Source organism: Oncorhynchus mykiss, chromosome 10, assembly GCF_057628025.1.
Source record: "Oncorhynchus mykiss isolate SJ-2025 chromosome 10, ASM5762802v1, whole genome shotgun sequence".
In the NCBI taxonomy this organism is placed as follows: Eukaryota; Metazoa; Chordata; class Actinopteri; order Salmoniformes; family Salmonidae; genus Oncorhynchus; species Oncorhynchus mykiss.
This window is the reverse complement of record NC_143031.1, coordinates 21,309,288-21,325,148: the sequence shown is the minus strand read 5'-3', so window position 1 is coordinate 21,325,148 and position 15,861 is coordinate 21,309,288. Positions and strand designations below refer to the sequence as shown.

General features: G+C 40.7%; 3 protein-coding genes across 11 annotated transcripts in view; 1 reads left to right on the top strand and 2 right to left on the bottom strand.

Annotated features, from left to right (window-relative positions):
- Window positions 1-7,192, bottom strand: part of slc8a2a (solute carrier family 8 member 2a) — a 58,259-nt gene extending 51,067 nt beyond the window's left edge. For all 7 annotated transcript variants that reach the window (XM_021617759.3, XM_021617760.3, XM_090186127.1 and 4 more), the window contains exon 1: window positions 6,987-7,192. The gene's annotated coding sequence lies outside the window, so the exon portion shown is untranslated. The remainder of the gene's footprint in view (window positions 1-6,986) is intronic.
- A 644-nt stretch (window positions 7,193-7,836) lies between these two features.
- Window positions 7,837-14,479, bottom strand: nccrp1 (P1, F-box associated domain containing). Of its 2 annotated transcripts, none has more exons than XM_090186134.1 (6): window positions 14,399-14,479; window positions 9,604-9,684; window positions 9,375-9,471; window positions 8,664-8,759; window positions 8,249-8,387; window positions 7,837-8,130 (listed from the first exon to the last, which is right to left on the bottom strand). In XM_090186134.1, the coding sequence occupies exons 1-6, from the start codon at window positions 14,409-14,411 to the stop codon at window positions 7,972-7,974; spliced, it is 585 nt and encodes a 194-aa protein (XP_090042260.1). In that variant the 5' UTR covers window positions 14,412-14,479; the 3' UTR covers window positions 7,837-7,971. The 2 variants fall into 2 exon arrangements, with proteins under 2 accessions (XP_090042260.1, XP_021473436.1); XM_021617761.3 differs by lacking the exon at window positions 14,399-14,479 and adding an exon at window positions 10,368-10,772.
- LOC110533495 (uncharacterized) lies at window positions 12,341-15,510 on the top strand. 2 transcript variants are annotated; one of them, XM_090186135.1, is made up of 3 exons: window positions 12,341-13,045; window positions 13,236-13,433; window positions 15,317-15,510. In XM_090186135.1, the coding sequence occupies exons 1-3, from the start codon at window positions 12,466-12,468 to the stop codon at window positions 15,442-15,444; spliced, it is 906 nt and encodes a 301-aa protein (XP_090042261.1). In that variant the 5' UTR covers window positions 12,341-12,465; the 3' UTR covers window positions 15,445-15,510. The 2 variants fall into 2 exon arrangements, 1 of the variants encoding a protein (XP_090042261.1); XR_002474967.3 differs by lacking the exons at window positions 12,341-13,045; window positions 13,236-13,433 and adding exons at window positions 14,493-14,636; window positions 14,941-15,083.
- The last annotated feature ends 351 nt before the right edge of the window (window positions 15,511-15,861 follow it).

Sequence of the window (15,861 nt, the reverse complement as noted above, 5' to 3'; positions counted from 1 at the left end):
CGCCAGTCAGCCAGGACCTGCCAGAGCCGCCAGTCAGCCAGGACCTGCCAGAGCCGTCAGCCAGCCAGGACCTGCCAGAGCCGTCAGCCAGCCAGGACCTGCCAGAGCCGTCAGTCAGCCAGGACCTGCCAGAGCCGTCAGCCAGCCAGGACCTGCCAGAGCCGTCAGCCAGCCAGGACCTGCCAGAGCCGTCAGCCAGCCAGGAGCTGACAGAGCCGCCTGTCACGTCGGCGATGCCGGAGTCTCCCGTCCAATCAAGACCTGTGGCGTGGGTCCCCAGTCCAAGGTCGGCGGCGAAGGTCGCCGCTCTAAAGAGGCCACGGAGGCGGGCTAAGAGGCACACTAAAACTATGGTGAAGTGGAGTCCACGTCCCGCGCCAGAGCCGCCACCGTGGACAGACGCCCAACCAGGCCCTCGCATATAGGTTCAGGTTTTGCGGCCGGAGTCCGCACCTTTGGGGGAGGGGGGTACTGTCACGTTCTGACCTTTATTTCCTTTGTTTTGTCTTTATTTAGTATGGTCAGGGCGTGAGTTGGGGTGGGCAGTCTGTTTGTTTTTCTATGTTGGTTTTTGTGTTCAGCCTAGTATGGTTCTCAATCAGAGGCAGGTGTCGTTAGTTGTCTCTGATTGAGAATCATACTTAGGTAGCCTGGGTTTCACTGTTGGTTTGTGGGTGTTTGTTTCCGTGTGAGTGTTTGTCGCCACACGGTACTGTTTCGGTTTTCGTTTTCATCACATCGTTTATTGTTTTGTATTTTAGTGTTCAGTTCGTTTTTTATAAATCGTCATGAACACTTACCACGCTGCATCTTGGTCCGATCCTTACTCCTCTTCAGACGAAGAGAAAATCTGCCGTTACAGAAACACACAAACTTCACGACGTCGCAATGAGTTGGGGGCAGTGGCTTCAGAACAATAACGACAACTGTATACAAAAAAATAACAAATTATGCCACCACCCAAAAGGGCACTTGGCGAGTGGGAGGGCAAAGGGGCAGGTGCTCGGGCACAGGTAGACCCCAATCTGTGCTCATACCTGCGAAGGGGGAGGGTCACGTTTCAGTGAGCTTTAGTGGTATATTGTATGGGGTTTAGCTGAGGATATTGTTTTCAACCGTCAAGTATTATAATTAGCTCATGTGCTTTTCTCCACAAGCAGGGGATGCTATATAATGTTGTTGGGTCTGTAACCCTGTTTGCCAGTGACAGTCTCTTCCCATTCAAAATATATGAAATAACTGAATACGATGATTACAAAAAACATAGAATGACAAAGCAGGTAAACGTCATCCTAAATATATACCATCAACTTAGTGAATACCATTTGTGTTTAATATGTGGGTTTCAGCATGAAATATTCTTTGTATTTTTTTTATTACAAACTTTTATTTATTTAAACTATGTCAATATGCATTTGCTGTCAATGTTTTTGCGTCTAACTGGTGGCAGTCCTGAAAAAAGTTTCAGAGTGAAAATAATGCCATTGTTGATTAGATGCTTTTTTTAAAATTAATTAGGCCATTTTCTCTTGAACCATATAGTCTATCTACTAGAAACTCATTGAAGATATGGGCACAGATATAATAAATGAATACTATAATAAATGAATACTACATAGGAATACATCAAAGTATAAATTACCAAACTTATGATAGATTGCCAAAGATTTTCTGTTAATTACAAAAAATTACTGAAGATTCCAGTAACTTTGGTAAATTACCGGTAGCTTTGCAACCCTAACCTAGACCCATACATGCAACAGTATCTTTTGTGCTTTTGACAATGATTTTACATGAGGCCTAATTCACATGATATGCCTAAATACTTATAACCACTAGCCTAATAAATAATCACAATTTTATTTTGATTATTTGTTTAACCTACATCGTGTTATTTCAAGTTATCCCTTTGGAGTGCAATATGACATTGTTAAAAAAGATCCCTAAATTGGGCATGCAATTGACAGCATCTAAGACCTAGGGGACTGTTCCCAAATTGTTTTGCCCATGACCACAACCATGTGAAGAAAAATACGTAATTAACAGCCAATGTTAACTTTTTTATTTTCGAGCTATGGCAGTCCTAACAGTACTGATGCGAGTTACAAAGTAATGACGTGAGTAACAAATATATACAGTGCCTTGCGAAAGTATTCGGCCCCCTTGAACTTTGCGACCTTTTGCCACATTTCAGGCTTCAAACATAAAGATATAAAACTGTATTTTTTTGTGAAGAATCAACAACAAGTGGGACACAATCATGAAGTGGAACGACATTTATTGAATATTTCAAACTTTTTTAACAAATCAAAAACTGAAAAATTGGGCGTTGTCGACTATTGCCTCACCTATATACAGTATAGGCCCCACTTGATATAAGACCCGGGTTCTCTCTCTATCAGTACTAGCCTAGTTAGTCATAAAAAAGCTGCCTGAATAAAGAGGGTCACATATACAAAACATTAAGAACACCTGCACTTTCCATGACAGACTGACCAGGGGAATCCAGTTGGAAGCTGGCCAGATTGGGAATTTAGCCAGGACACTGTGTTTAACACCCCAACTCTGTGTCAGGACAACCATTTAATGTCACATTCAAAAGATGGCACCCTGCACAGGGCAATGTCCCCAATCACTGCCCTGGGGTATTGGGATGTTTTTTGGGGGGCCAGAGGAAACAGTGCCTCCTACTAGCCCTCCAACACCATTTCCAGCATCAGGTCTCCCAACCAGGGACCAACCCTGCTTAGCTTCAGTGGCATTAGTAATCGATCAAAATTATACTACAAGGAAAATGTTTTTTATATATACTGAACAAAGATATAAATGCAAAATGCAACAATTTCAAAGATTTGGCTGAATTACAGTTCATAAGGAAATCAGTCATTTTAAATAAATAAATGAGGCCCGAATCTAGGGATTTCACATAACTGGGCAGGGGCACAGCCATGGGTGGGACTGGGAGGGAATGGGCCCACCCACTTGGGAGTCAGGTCCCCCCACTGTAGAGTCAGGCCCAGCCAATCAGAATTTTTACCCCCCACAAAATGATTTTATTACAGACAGAAATACTCCTTGACAAAGGATAAAATCCTCACTAACAGGGATGTAAACAAATTTGCGCACAATTTGAGAGAAATACGTTTTTTTGTGCGTATGGAACCTTTTTTGGAATCTTTTATTTCAGCTCATTCTATTTTTGTTCAGTGTATATACAGTACCAGTCGAAGTTTGGACACACCTACTCATTCAAGGGTTTTTCTTTATTTTCACTATTGAAGGCATTAAAAATATGAAATAACACATTTGGAATCATGTAGTAACCAAAAAAGTGTTAAATATGTGAGATTCTTCAAAGTAGCCACCCTTTGCCTTGATGACAGCTTTGTACACTCTTAGCATTCTCTCAACCAGCTTCATGAGGTAGTCACCTGGAATGCATTTCAATTAACAGGTGTGCCTTGTTAAAAGTTCATTTGTGGAATTTCTTTCCTTCTAAATGTGTTTGAGCCAATCAGTTGTGTTGTGACAAGGTAGGGGTGGTATACAGAAGATAGCCCTATTTGGTAAAAGACCAAGTCCATATTAGGGCAAGAACAGCTCAAATAAGCAAAGAGAAACGACAGTCCATCATTACTTTAACACATGAAGGTCAGTCAATTCAGAAAATGTCTATAACTTTGGCAGTTTCTTCAAGTGCAGTCGCAAAAACCATCAAGCTCTATGATGAAACAGGCTCTCATGAGGACCGCCTTAGGAAAGGAAGACGCAGTTACCTCTGCTGCAGATGATAAGTTAGAGTTAACTGCACCTCAGATTGCAGCCCAAATAAATCCTTCACAGAGTTCAAGTAACAGACACATCTCAACATCAACTGTTCAGAGGAGACTCTGAATCAGGCCTTCATGGTTGAATTGCTGAAAAAAACAACTGCTAAAGGAAACCAAGAAGAAGAGATTTACTTGGGCCAAGAAACACGAGCAATGGACATTAGACCGGACTAATGAGTCTAAATTTGAGATTTTTGGATCCATCTGCTGTGTCTTTGTGAGACGCAGAGTAGGTGAATGGATGATCTCTGCATATGTGGTTCCCCCCGTGAAGCATGGAGGTGTGATGGTGTGAGGGTGCTTTGCTGGTGACACTGTTAGTGATTTATTTGGAATTCAAGGGACACTTAACCAGTATGGTTACCACAGCATTCTGCAGCAATACGTCATCCCATCTGGTGGGACTATCATTTGTTTTTCAACAGGACAATGACCCAACACACCGCCAGGCTGTGTAAGGGCTATTTGACCAAGAAGTAGAGTGATGGATCAGATGACCTGGCCTCCACAATCACTTTCTCTTTGGTGCACCTGGACCATTCACAGTTGAGCTCGCTCAGTTTCGCTCAACGCTGATTGACAAATGTTGTATACTTTTTGTCATCGAGGCCAGATGCTCGCTGGCTTCCCTTGCCTTCAATGCTATGGGCGGCAACAATGTCATAGTGGTTTGGTCCAGACAGCATCAGATAGATGGCCTACACGTAGAGACAGAGGGGTGCTGTTTCACTCGCTCGGATGCTTTCTCCTGTGAGATGCATTCAGCCTCTTGTGACATGAAGGGAAATTATGAAACACAGAAACAAATATGTATTATTATTGCATTTTTTCTTGGTCAATTTTTACATCCATCAATACACGCCACTGATAAATGCATTTCTATGGCGTTCAAAATATTTTTTACAATGGTGGGAGATTGCCAAGATGGCGACATGGTGGCTTCAACACAGCACCCCCTATATGTATTCTAGTGTATATATAAATCATTGAACATACCCATAAGTGGTCGTATCTAATGTTTTCAAACGTTTTATGTAACATTATCACAAGTGACTTGATTCCTACTGTGACAAAAGTGATTTAGGGTTGTTGAACGGGTTGGTTGATATAACGGTAATATTAACAGAATTCCACTTTTAACAAGCTTTGTATGATTCAGTGCAATATCACATTATTCAAAACATCAGAATGTGTATATAAAAAGGGGGTTATGCATGCCAACATACAGTATATGTCAGCCGAAAATATCAGACGCTTTACCATTGCAACATTTGATGTACAGTCACACTCACTGTGGTTGTTTGAAGCGCGCTATTAGTTTACAGCTGACGATGCCTCATCGTGATTGGTTATTCCCCACAATTTGCAACAACGTCAATAAGCGTCATCAATGTCTTTCCTTTGCGGTACATCAAACTGTCGTGATTACCAGCTGAGAAACTTTTATGAGTCGATTTTACTCCTAGCGAGGCAGTGTCTTACAGTTTTAATCAAACGTGTACAAATATTTTTTTCGGAACCGAGTCGACAAGCAACAGAACTCCGTGGCCTTTTGCAAAACAGTAAATGCTTATTTTTTTTTATTTTTAATGTAGTTGCCTTCTCAAAACAAATTCATCAATCAAAACTATTATACACTCAAAATTGCAAATACATTCATCAAAAGAACATGACTGCCTGCAAAAAGAGTAATGCAACCATACTTATATCTCGGGTCCAAGCAAACAAAACAGAAACAATCCAAGTAGATCAATGCATATTCTTTGCGGTCACAAAATCATGATTATCAAAATTGAACGCTCAACTATCCAAAGGTTCAGAATTATGGGCAAAAGCACATTGTGTGCAATATTCATTCACTGGTATTATCACAATCCAAATCCATGTAATCAATATAGGGTTTTTTCTCATAGTTTTGTAGACTTTACATTGGCATACAGAAACACAATCCACAGTAGAAATAAGGAAAGGTGAAAAAAATGAAGGAACACAATTGATATGATTGTAGAGGCCACAACCCACACCAATGCAAAGCTCTAAAATGAAAGTTCACAATGTTGGAGATGACTTAAGTAACCCAACTACATTTTCTGCCTCTGCATGTCTGCAATATATATATATATATATATATATATTTTTTTAAAGCAAACACATTCAATTAGAGTCGCCATTGCCTAGATATTTCCCTATATTGTACATGTTATGACACTGACGGGGTGATTTTAGAATCGTGCAGTAGTATTTACTGTTTGCCGAAGACAGTGAACACAATTGCACACATTTATTTATCTTCTGATGAAAACAATATGATAATATTCGGTGAACAAAACACTTAGCAGTGAATTTTGTATTCACTGATACACATTTGTATCAGCGTATCATTTAACAAAGGGTGGTCTAAGATATGCAAGTCAGGTACAATGCGAAGAAAATTATTATTAGAAGTTAACGTATTTAAACATTTAATCATTGCTGTTCTGCTATACGCGATTGTGAAACTAACATGCATGCACCATCCTAAAACCTACTCTGAGCTGGGAGTTTTTTGTTGTCTTACAACAGATTTTAACCACTGACTGTCTATAAATAGGACGCAACAGAATACAATTTAGGCGATAAAGTTGGAAATTGAGTTCACATCACGGACATTACTCACTTATAATAGGCAAATTACGTGGCCTATGCGAATAAGATACTTTGTATTCCATTGAATAAAACTGAAAGTGTAAGATGTAAATGGGAAATGTAGCCAACAACTTAGTAAGCTACTATGTTCTGTGGGTTGACATGACAAAAGGTGTCTGATATTGAAACGTTATATTCTATATAAATTCAAACAGCATGGATAACATGACCACCTGCATTACATTAAACATGCTCAAGCATTGTACATTTCCAGTCATGACAATTACAATTGCCTAGAATGAACGTAAGCTACGCAGCGACGAGAATCAACAGAGAGATGCGCACTAGTTGATCTGCTGAACAGTTGATCAAAAATAGCTGATTTACATTACATTATTTAAATGAAACAATCTGTGTACACACGCACAAAGCTAAAACAAATATACTGTGAATAATCGAGAAAAGTATAACGGTCAACTATGAAAAAGTATTTGTGTCCACCTGCCATTTATTCTAACCATTCATTCTTACCTCGTCGCCTACGGCACGTTTCGCCGTAATGCTGACATTGCTTCGAAACAATCAGAACAAGTCCCCAGTAAAACTGTCCTCTTCTTCCCAAACAGGTGGACTCACAGACGCACTTTCCCGTTTACTCACAATCCCCTACTGATGCTGGAATCCATGCGGGTGATCACACACCGCGTAAACTGCGCAACCGCGAAACCGACACGATCATTGGTCCTGCAATGAACCCGTCTCTTTATAGCAGAGAATATTGCCGCGTTCACGTGCTAGTTGGAACTTGCATGTTTCCGAATTCTTTACTGGTTCTGATGGTACGCGTACCGCGTTCAACCAGTTAGCAAGTTGAACATAACCGAGTTTAGCTCCGACTAGCACGCGAATGCGGCATATATAGAAGGCCTATGGAAAAAAAACAAAGAAACAATGTTAGTACAAAAGTAGGCCTGTTTAAAGAAGCAAATTAAAGGGAGTCAGTTGTACAACAATGCATTCAACTGAAACGTGTCTTCCGCATTTAACCCAACCCCTTTGAATCAAAGTATTAAGTTTAACATTTAGTAGGCTAGGCTACTTATAACAAATGAAGTACTAGAGAACTTACCTTTAATTTCAGAAGAAAATACTTGCATTTAAGTATATATACCTTTGTTCAGCCCTATTTAAAGTTAGGTCTACATGTTTATGTCCTACTTAAATGGAATATCTAGTTGTATTTGAGCCTATTAGGGCTATATAATACAGCAGTATGAAGATTGGTCCTCACTGCTGTTGTATGTCTATTTGTAAATAGCAGACTGAAAGATGTCAAATGATGTGTAATCCAAATGCTTGGTTCTCAACAAGAATACCAAAGTTTTTCATAAAAGATGGTTTCTTTATTTTATTTTCTTGTATATGATCTACATTTCCACTACCAATGACTGACAATATGGACATTGGACGCATGGTCCATTGTGGATATCACTTCCAAAGTGTCCATTGTGGTCCTTTAGAAGGTTTTCTGTTGGCTGGATTTGCTTGGCTTGACAAGGACAGTACTTCCTGTGACCAGGGTGGGGAAGAACTCCACCATGAACTTGTTCTTCAGCCTATGGAGGAAGTGGACATACCTCACCCCAGGCCCGTAGTCTGAGAACACATGGGACACCTACATAGACAGAAAATGACTTACTGCACAAATAAGTATATAACATGATCAAACACAATCAGTCTTTCAAGCTAATATGTATAAGACAAACTCATAACAAAACATGTCTAGGCCCCACCTCTTTCCAGTTGTGGGAGTATTCACTAAGCTCCTCAGTAGGGCTCATGATGTATTCGGAGATGACCGTCTGTCCATCTGTTCCCAGCAACCTCACCCGCAGCTGGTAGATGGACTCGTGCAGTTGGCTCTCCTCATACCTACAGGGGTCAAAACAGTTCCTATGTTTTAAAAACCAAAATATGAATACAAGGAGGGTCAATCTAAACTAGTGTGTGTTGCCTAATGTTGTGGTTCTGGATAGAGGTAGTGAAACTCTACACTGATTGCAACATTATTGGAAACCGCTGGTATTGCAATTGCCTATTGCTATCTGACTTCAAGCGATTGAGTCCCAGGTTGTGATGTTGACATAGACACATCATAATGTTGCATGAGTCATGAATGCATGCTTAGGCTGTCAGGTTGAAACCCACCAGTCTTTGATGACGATGTCAGGTTGGAAACCATCCAACAGCTCGTCCCATACTCCCTCAGCCTTTAGGTCCACTCTTTGCTCCAAGGTAAACCAGCTGAGAACACAGAAACAGTCAGAGATAGCTACGTATCTATCTACCACCGTCTCTGATAAAACTTGAAGCATTTGGTCTGGTTTACCGGCCACACCCAGATTAAGACTACTCTTGGACAAAAAGCACTTTCAATGAAGAATCTCCAATGAGAATGTTTTAAATTCAGGGAAGGCTTATAGAGAAATGTCACCATTTTTAACATCTCCAGCACCACCCCAACTTGTATGAAATTGCACATTTCTATGTTTTGTAGTAAAAAAACAGGAAGATAGGTGTTTCCAATTACATAATAAGTGTACATAGTGTTATTCTATCTAATTATGAGTAGGCATTGCCTACTAATTGCTTGATGATGTCATTGAAACACATATCTTCCTCTATTTTTCACTACAAAAAATACAAACACACCATTTCACATGTTGATGTTAGGGTGGTGCTGGAGATGATGAATATGAAGTAGAACATTTTAGACATATTGCATTAATCTGGGTCCAGGAAATGTGCCTTTAGAGGGAGTGGTTATACGACTAGCTTGACTGATAGTGAGGCATGTGACAAGGTAAAGAGGGGTAGCTCATTTGCACAAAGGTGACAGTTGGTTGTTGCTCATGTCACCTGTAGTTAGGCAGGTAACAGATGGTGACCCCTGGTGGTACGCCGCTAGCATCATAACCAAGGTCCTCTCTGCTGGTGGTCCAGCCAGTATAGTCACCTATAGATTTGAATCATGAAAGGAATTTCACTTAATGTTAAAAATCAATTAGGCCTACCCCTCTATTGCTTTATGGTCTTATAAATGGAAATAATAGTCAACATTTTATTCTTGTATACTGTAACTATGTACCCTCTGGTTCAGAGCGAGGAGGTCCTTCTGGAGGAAACTCTGTTAGTTCACGCTCTGGAGGAGGGGAGTCCTGACTCACACCTGGGTGGGGAAGGAGGAAGACAGAGTCAATATAACAACAAAGGACTTTAACCTACAGCAGTGGTATTCAAAGTCGGGGTCGTGAGTCAACAACATTTACACAGATATTTCTAAAAATGTAACAAAAGATTAAGAGTACATATTATTGTATGGGCCAATATACAAACATTTGAGAAATACTTTTAAAAACTCAATTTCCTAGTTAATTTATTTATTGGTTTCTTTACATTTTGTTAAGAGATGAAAATGCAATGAATGTTGATGTAAAAATCGACAATTCACCGATTTGAAAATAGTGTCATTGGAGCGTTCGCGAAAAAAATGGGGTCCGGGCTGAAGAAGTTTGAATACCACTGACCTGGTATTTTACCTTTATTTAACTAGGCAAGTCAGTTAAGAACAAATTCTTATTTTCAATGACGGCCTAGGAACAGTGGGTTAACTGCCTGTTCTGGGGCAGAACGACAGATTTGTACCTTGTCGGCTCGGGGGTTTGAACTTGCGGTTACTAGTCCATCGCCACTGGGCTACCCTGCCACCCTTGCCTCCTACATATCTAACATAGTACTATGCCAGATCAAGCTTTACTACTTACTATCATTTTTATTCCAGTGAAACCTAACGACAGCTGCAGTAAACATACACCACTTTCAATACAATTCGACATATTGTGACGTAGGTACCGTGAGGCGCAGGATTCCTCAACAAATTTCGACCGAACGGCTTCGCTTCGTAGACGAACTTCCAATCCACACCATCGGGCATCGAAATGCCTTTGATATTCCACTCCGTCTCGCATCTTTTTTTCCATTCATTGGTCGCCATTGTGTGATGTGTTCGTATCCAGCGTACAGTGAAACAGGAAGTGTAAAGTCGAAAGCTGCATTTGATAATAGTAGTTTATGCCCCACCCTTAACCTACCTGGAAACCCGAAGATTCGTCGCGCAGAAATGAGCGTTTGAATAAGGAAAGTTTGCTCTCTCGACCTCTACAAGCCAGAGTGGCGCAGGCACTGCATCTCAGTGCTTGAGGCGTCACTACAGACACCCTGGTTCGAATCCAAGCTGTATCACAACTGGCCGTGATTGGGAGTGTCATAGGGCGGCGCACAATTGGCCCGGGTTTGGCCGGTGTAGGCCGTCATTGTAAATAAAGAATGTGTTCTTAACTGACTTGTCTGGTTAAATAAAAAATGGGTCCTTTTGGCGATAGGAATGTGAGACATATCCACAGTAAAGTGCTATCAGGATACAACGATAGTGCGTTCAGATTTACGGCAAAGTACATTAAACATGTATTTTATTCAACATTATGTCTTTGAGAGGTCAGTTGAGGAAACTTTTCTAAATCAAACGCTCATTTCTGACCGACAGAATTCAATGCAATTCAACTTCGGGTTTCTAGGCAAGCTCCACCCCTGGAGAAGATTGTGACCTTTGATAGATGCCCAAGTAATTCATAATCAATTGGGAAAGTGGTATTTACCACATAGTACTGGGAAAAATCCACAAGAACTCTCATCTATTATCCCTGTCTCATTCTCACCCACATGCTGAACTATTACCTCACCTACTAAATAAATGACCTAAGGAAATTACCTTGATAACAGCTTTTTCTCTAATAACAAAATATTATTTACAAGAAGCAATCTATAAATATATATCGTTTAACACTAACATTTGTTTACAAGCATGATAGCTGTAATCTACCTTTTGTTTATGGCTGATGCAGCTTGTTGGTCATTAGCCAATTAGCATTTCTCAACTAGTTAAAAGCATGTGAATGCATCCGACTGGTGACTTCACAACACCTTCCCACTTGGTTATGAACGCAGCAGAACTACTTCTGAGTAATATATAAAGGATATTCATTCTTCCATTCATTTAGTTTACATACATTTGGTCAACTTGAAGCATCAACCCATTTCATTATTAGAAAACACTAATAACATTGGGGGAAATATAGATTGAATAGGGCATATCTGTCCAATAACTAAGGAGTAGCCTAGGCTATTATTCACAGTTTTATTTATTTTATTTAACCTTTATTTAACTAGGCAAGTCAGTTAAGAACAAATTCTTATTTACAATGACGGCCTACCAAAAGGCAAAAGACCTCCTGTGGGGACAGGGGCTGGGATTAAAAAATAAATAATGTGTGACTACACTTTCATTAGAGCTAATTCAGACTTTATTATAGGCTACATATTGCTTTACAGACTATGCCAGGGGTTATTTAGGCCTATCTGATGTTTGGTGGCTTCTCTATGGGCATCACAATAAAGGTTTTCGTTTTTAATTATGACCTCAAATAGGATTCTAAACCAACGTTCTAACGAAGCACAATCAATAGGATAAAAGCACAAAATAGCAGGCAAATAAGGAGGTCTAGGAATGAAGCTATGTAGGGTCTGAACCTTCAGGAACATAGCATACGCCGACCGCCTTTCAATTATGAGTTTCCAGACAGATAAAATGCCACAACATGTGTGGAGGGAAGCTGTGCTGAAAACTGAAAAGGACCATTGCCACCGGTTGAAGGTAAATTTCACCTGTAGCACATGAAATTAACATGTTTAATTATCTGGTTGCCTACGAAAACGTTTGATGGGAAACAAGTCCTCTGTTCAAACACAAGCCATGGAAATTAATAAGAAGGGGTTGGCCCACTATTGCTAAAAATGTGTCAAAAACAAAAATGGCCTGCCCTCATACAGACATTATTCCCTTTAGTCTCCTGGACAGCTGTCTCCTGAGACACCAGTTGTAACAGTGCTTCCAATGACTGGTCGAACCAAGAGTCCTGGTATAGGCAGCCACAGAACAGGGAACACTACCATAGAAGAATACAGTAGAGCACTACAGCCAGACAACTTCAGCAAAGACAACATTCTCAGCACAGAGAGAAGGAAAAATGCCAAAACAGTCCGAATAGACAACTGCCAAAGTGACAGGACAGACATCAGGACTGGCATCTCTGTGAGAGACAATATTAGCACAGACAAGTTGGGCCACCTAAGCTACAGGGCAGATGACCTAAGAGAAGATACTCACTTTAGAAATGATTGTAAGCAGCTCAGAATGGACCAACTTCGGACAGTCCACCCCAAAGCAGACAGCATTGGGATAGATCTGGGTAGAGACCTCCATAGGACAGACATTGGGTCAAAGGACCTGGAGACCAACATCATTGGGACATCACCATCCCAGTCCAATGTTTTGCACCCGTGGCAGGTTTGGGACAGAGTTGCCAGATATCAGTCGAGGTCCTTGCTCTGTGAGGTTGGCACACAGACATACCTGACTGCCCTAGCCCAGAGTCCTCACTCCATCCCAGGCCCTGACACTGAACCTATCATGGGTAAGTTATCATCGGTCATCAGGAAGCATCAGAACACAAGTGCAACAGAAAAGAGAGAGAGAGAGCGAGAAAATATGTTAGTTTCAGATCAGTTGTTGTATCTCAAAAAGGTACATTATTTAATTTTACAATATTTTTTTTCTTCATGGTTTGATTATTTTCCATTGTCTATTATAACCTTGGTCTGTAGTGTTTAGGGCCCAGAGGGAAAGTGCGATGGAAAGGAGCCAGCAGAGCAGCATTCGGCAGCAGCACCAACCCATGGCCACCTCACGTCAGGTGGTCCTGCAGAAAGACATAGGGCCTTACTGCTCCTCCCGTGATGCTGCCACTCAGACCTATATCTGTGCCCTTACCCACACACCTGCACTGAAAACAGGGGAGGCAGGTGGGTGTCAAACACCAGGGGTACACTTTACATTTCAATGAGATTAACTAAAAGTTAGAAGGTTGATTTGTCCTCCATTGAGGGTGTGTGAGCCTTTTATTATCCTGTGTCTTCATTCAGAAGACGAAACAGTCTTACCTACAGAGAATGGAGAGGGAGTGGAAGTCTGATTGGCTTGTCGATTGGTCATGGAGATTGTTTAACAATCTTAACTGTGTAGATTACTGTATGTTTGTCAGTTAACCAGCTAGCAGTATACCTGTTTGTCAGTGTGCCAGTCCTTATTACTTTTAAGCAGAGTTACTTGCTCGGAAAACAGCGGGTGCACTGTTAATTAATAAGGATCATATTCCAACCAGCCTTGCATTTTTTGTTTGGTTGAGTGCTAGGAGTAGGAAATTATAATAATGTCTATGAACCGTGTAATCTGTTTATAATGCGGCATAGACTGCCTGTATTCTATTAGCATAGGCAAGGGTCCGCATGTCTCCCAGCCATAACATTTCGGAAGAGTTCATGCATATATTATGATAGAATTTTAAGTTTTTGTCAGTTTGGTAGTTTTTTATCGGGTGTTCGTGCACACTACATTTTTGCTCAAGGCCAGGCTAAATTCAGCAGCTGAATTGTACGTGATTGGTCAACAGCTGTAGGGATTCTTCAATTAAGTATTAGTTGGCATTCATTAAAACATGTAATTGCGAAATACTGCACCAAACATTAGTTTGATGTAAAATTGCTCGGCTATCTGAATCGAACGAGTGTGCTTGCATACTCCCTTAAAATACACTCGCTTGAAATACGAGAAAAAAAAAGGGCAATAGTGCTGTTTGTCCATTTTGAGAAACCTTAACCAGCATACGTTTCCTGAAAATAGTCCGAATGAATCTAAAATATCTCAAGAAATCTGTCATTAATTGTGTGCGACGAAGGAATGTAGACTTCGGATCAGAACTTTGGCTTACCTCTAGAAAACATTTTGTGTGCCCGAACAGCGGAAAGAATCCTTACCTAAATCCAAAACCAACCAACGTCACAAACCTACGTCATAATTTATGCAGGAACTATTTCGGCTGGGAAGCATGCAGACGCCTTTAGATTAGATCTCTGCAAAAACGTCAAAATGTATGACAGATTTCTTGAGTTATCATAGATGAATTCTGGAAGTGTATACTGCCGGCGGCGTCTCAAAATGGACAAACAGTACTATTTCCGATTTTGTTGTCGTTTTTCAAACAAAGGTTTTTTAAAGTATGAGAGCACAGCCGAACTGAAGCATGCTGATGCCTTTAGGGCGGCCGCATGCTTCCCAACCTAAACAGTTCGTGCATATATTATTGCATTTCTATTTATGTGATATGACAATTTAGTCATGTCCATTTAGTAGTGTAATTACTAAATTCTGTGTTAATATTTGTGATAGGTGATACCCAAACGATTCTGGATTTCCATATATTGTGAGAAATGGATAAAAGTGTTCTTCCTCTTCTATTCATGTTTGAACCAGTGAAGAGGGCCAGTGTGATAAAAGCAGTAGGACAGCCCATTCGACTCCACAGACGGTGTCCTGTAGAGGAATCCTCTGAGCATTGCAGGGGCCAGCTGAGGGTGATTGGGGATGAGGTGAACAGCATGTTCTCCAAGGGAAAGGTGTGTAAGTTCAATGGGGTAGGAGGGGAGAAAGAGAACAATAGGTTAATAGAGGGATAACAATCAAGAAGAAAGAGAATGTGTCATACTAGGCCAGGATACTGTTATTAAAGGACTTTGAGACAACTGCTGATGTAAAAAGGTGTACTCCCCTCATAGAGATTCCTAATACAATCTGTCATTCATTCACACCTGATGTTCTGTGTGTGTGTGTGTGTGTGTGTGTGTATTAGGTGGGGTCCACACATTGGCAGACCTGGAGGGGAGGAATCATCACATGCCTGTTCACTGTCCTCAGTGGCATTGGATCTCTCTACCTGCTCCAGTACAGAAACCTCAGGACGTCCTAGAGACCCACTGACCCACGGCGTCACACCGCACTTGACCTTTGACCTTTCTTAATACATTTCTATCCATTCCTACAGAATGTCATAAGGCATTTATGATTTTATTTATTTGATTGTTTATTGATTTAGTTGACATTGCACAATATGTCATATAGAGTAGAATATTTGCATTTTCTGTTCCTTTACTTGAAAATGTAGGCCAACTATTTTGAGGGGCTAGTTGACAGTGCTTACTGTAGAAATGGCTCCACCTAGTGGTGTTGGATGGTGTCTGAAGCTACTTATTTAATAGCGCCAAAATCATAGTGCTGTAGAGGAATGTGTGTTGTATCTCCACTCAGGATTTTGGTAGCTTTAGACACCATCAACATCCACAGGAACTCTTTAATGATTTAATAATTTACTTCAATCATACTGTGATTTCAGTGGAA

What these genes read in the sequence shown, in the direction of transcription:
- LOC110533495 (XM_090186135.1), top strand. Translation starts at nt 12,466, where the DNA reads ATGACTGGTCGAACCAAGAGTCCTGGTATAGGCAGCCACAGAACAGGG. An exon ending in TGACACTGAACCTATCATGG is followed by an intron (nt 13,046 to 13,235) that starts GTAAGTTATCAT and finishes CTTGGTCTGTAG; the next exon opens with TGTTTAGGGCCCAGAGGGAA. An exon ending in ACTGAAAACAGGGGAGGCAG is followed by an intron (nt 13,434 to 15,316) that starts GTGGGTGTCAAA and finishes TGTGTGTATTAG; the next exon opens with GTGGGGTCCACACATTGGCA.
- nccrp1 (XM_021617761.3), bottom strand. Translation starts at nt 10,509, where the DNA reads ATGGCGACCAATGAATGGAAAAAAAGATGCGAGACGGAGTGGAATATC. An exon ending in GAGGAATCCTGCGCCTCACG is followed by an intron (nt 9,685 to 10,367) that starts GTACCTACGTCA and finishes TTCCCCACCCAG; the next exon opens with GTGTGAGTCAGGACTCCCCT. An exon ending in GACATCGTCATCAAAGACTG is followed by an intron (nt 8,388 to 8,663) that starts GTGGGTTTCAAC and finishes TGACCCCTGTAG; the next exon opens with GTATGAGGAGAGCCAACTGC.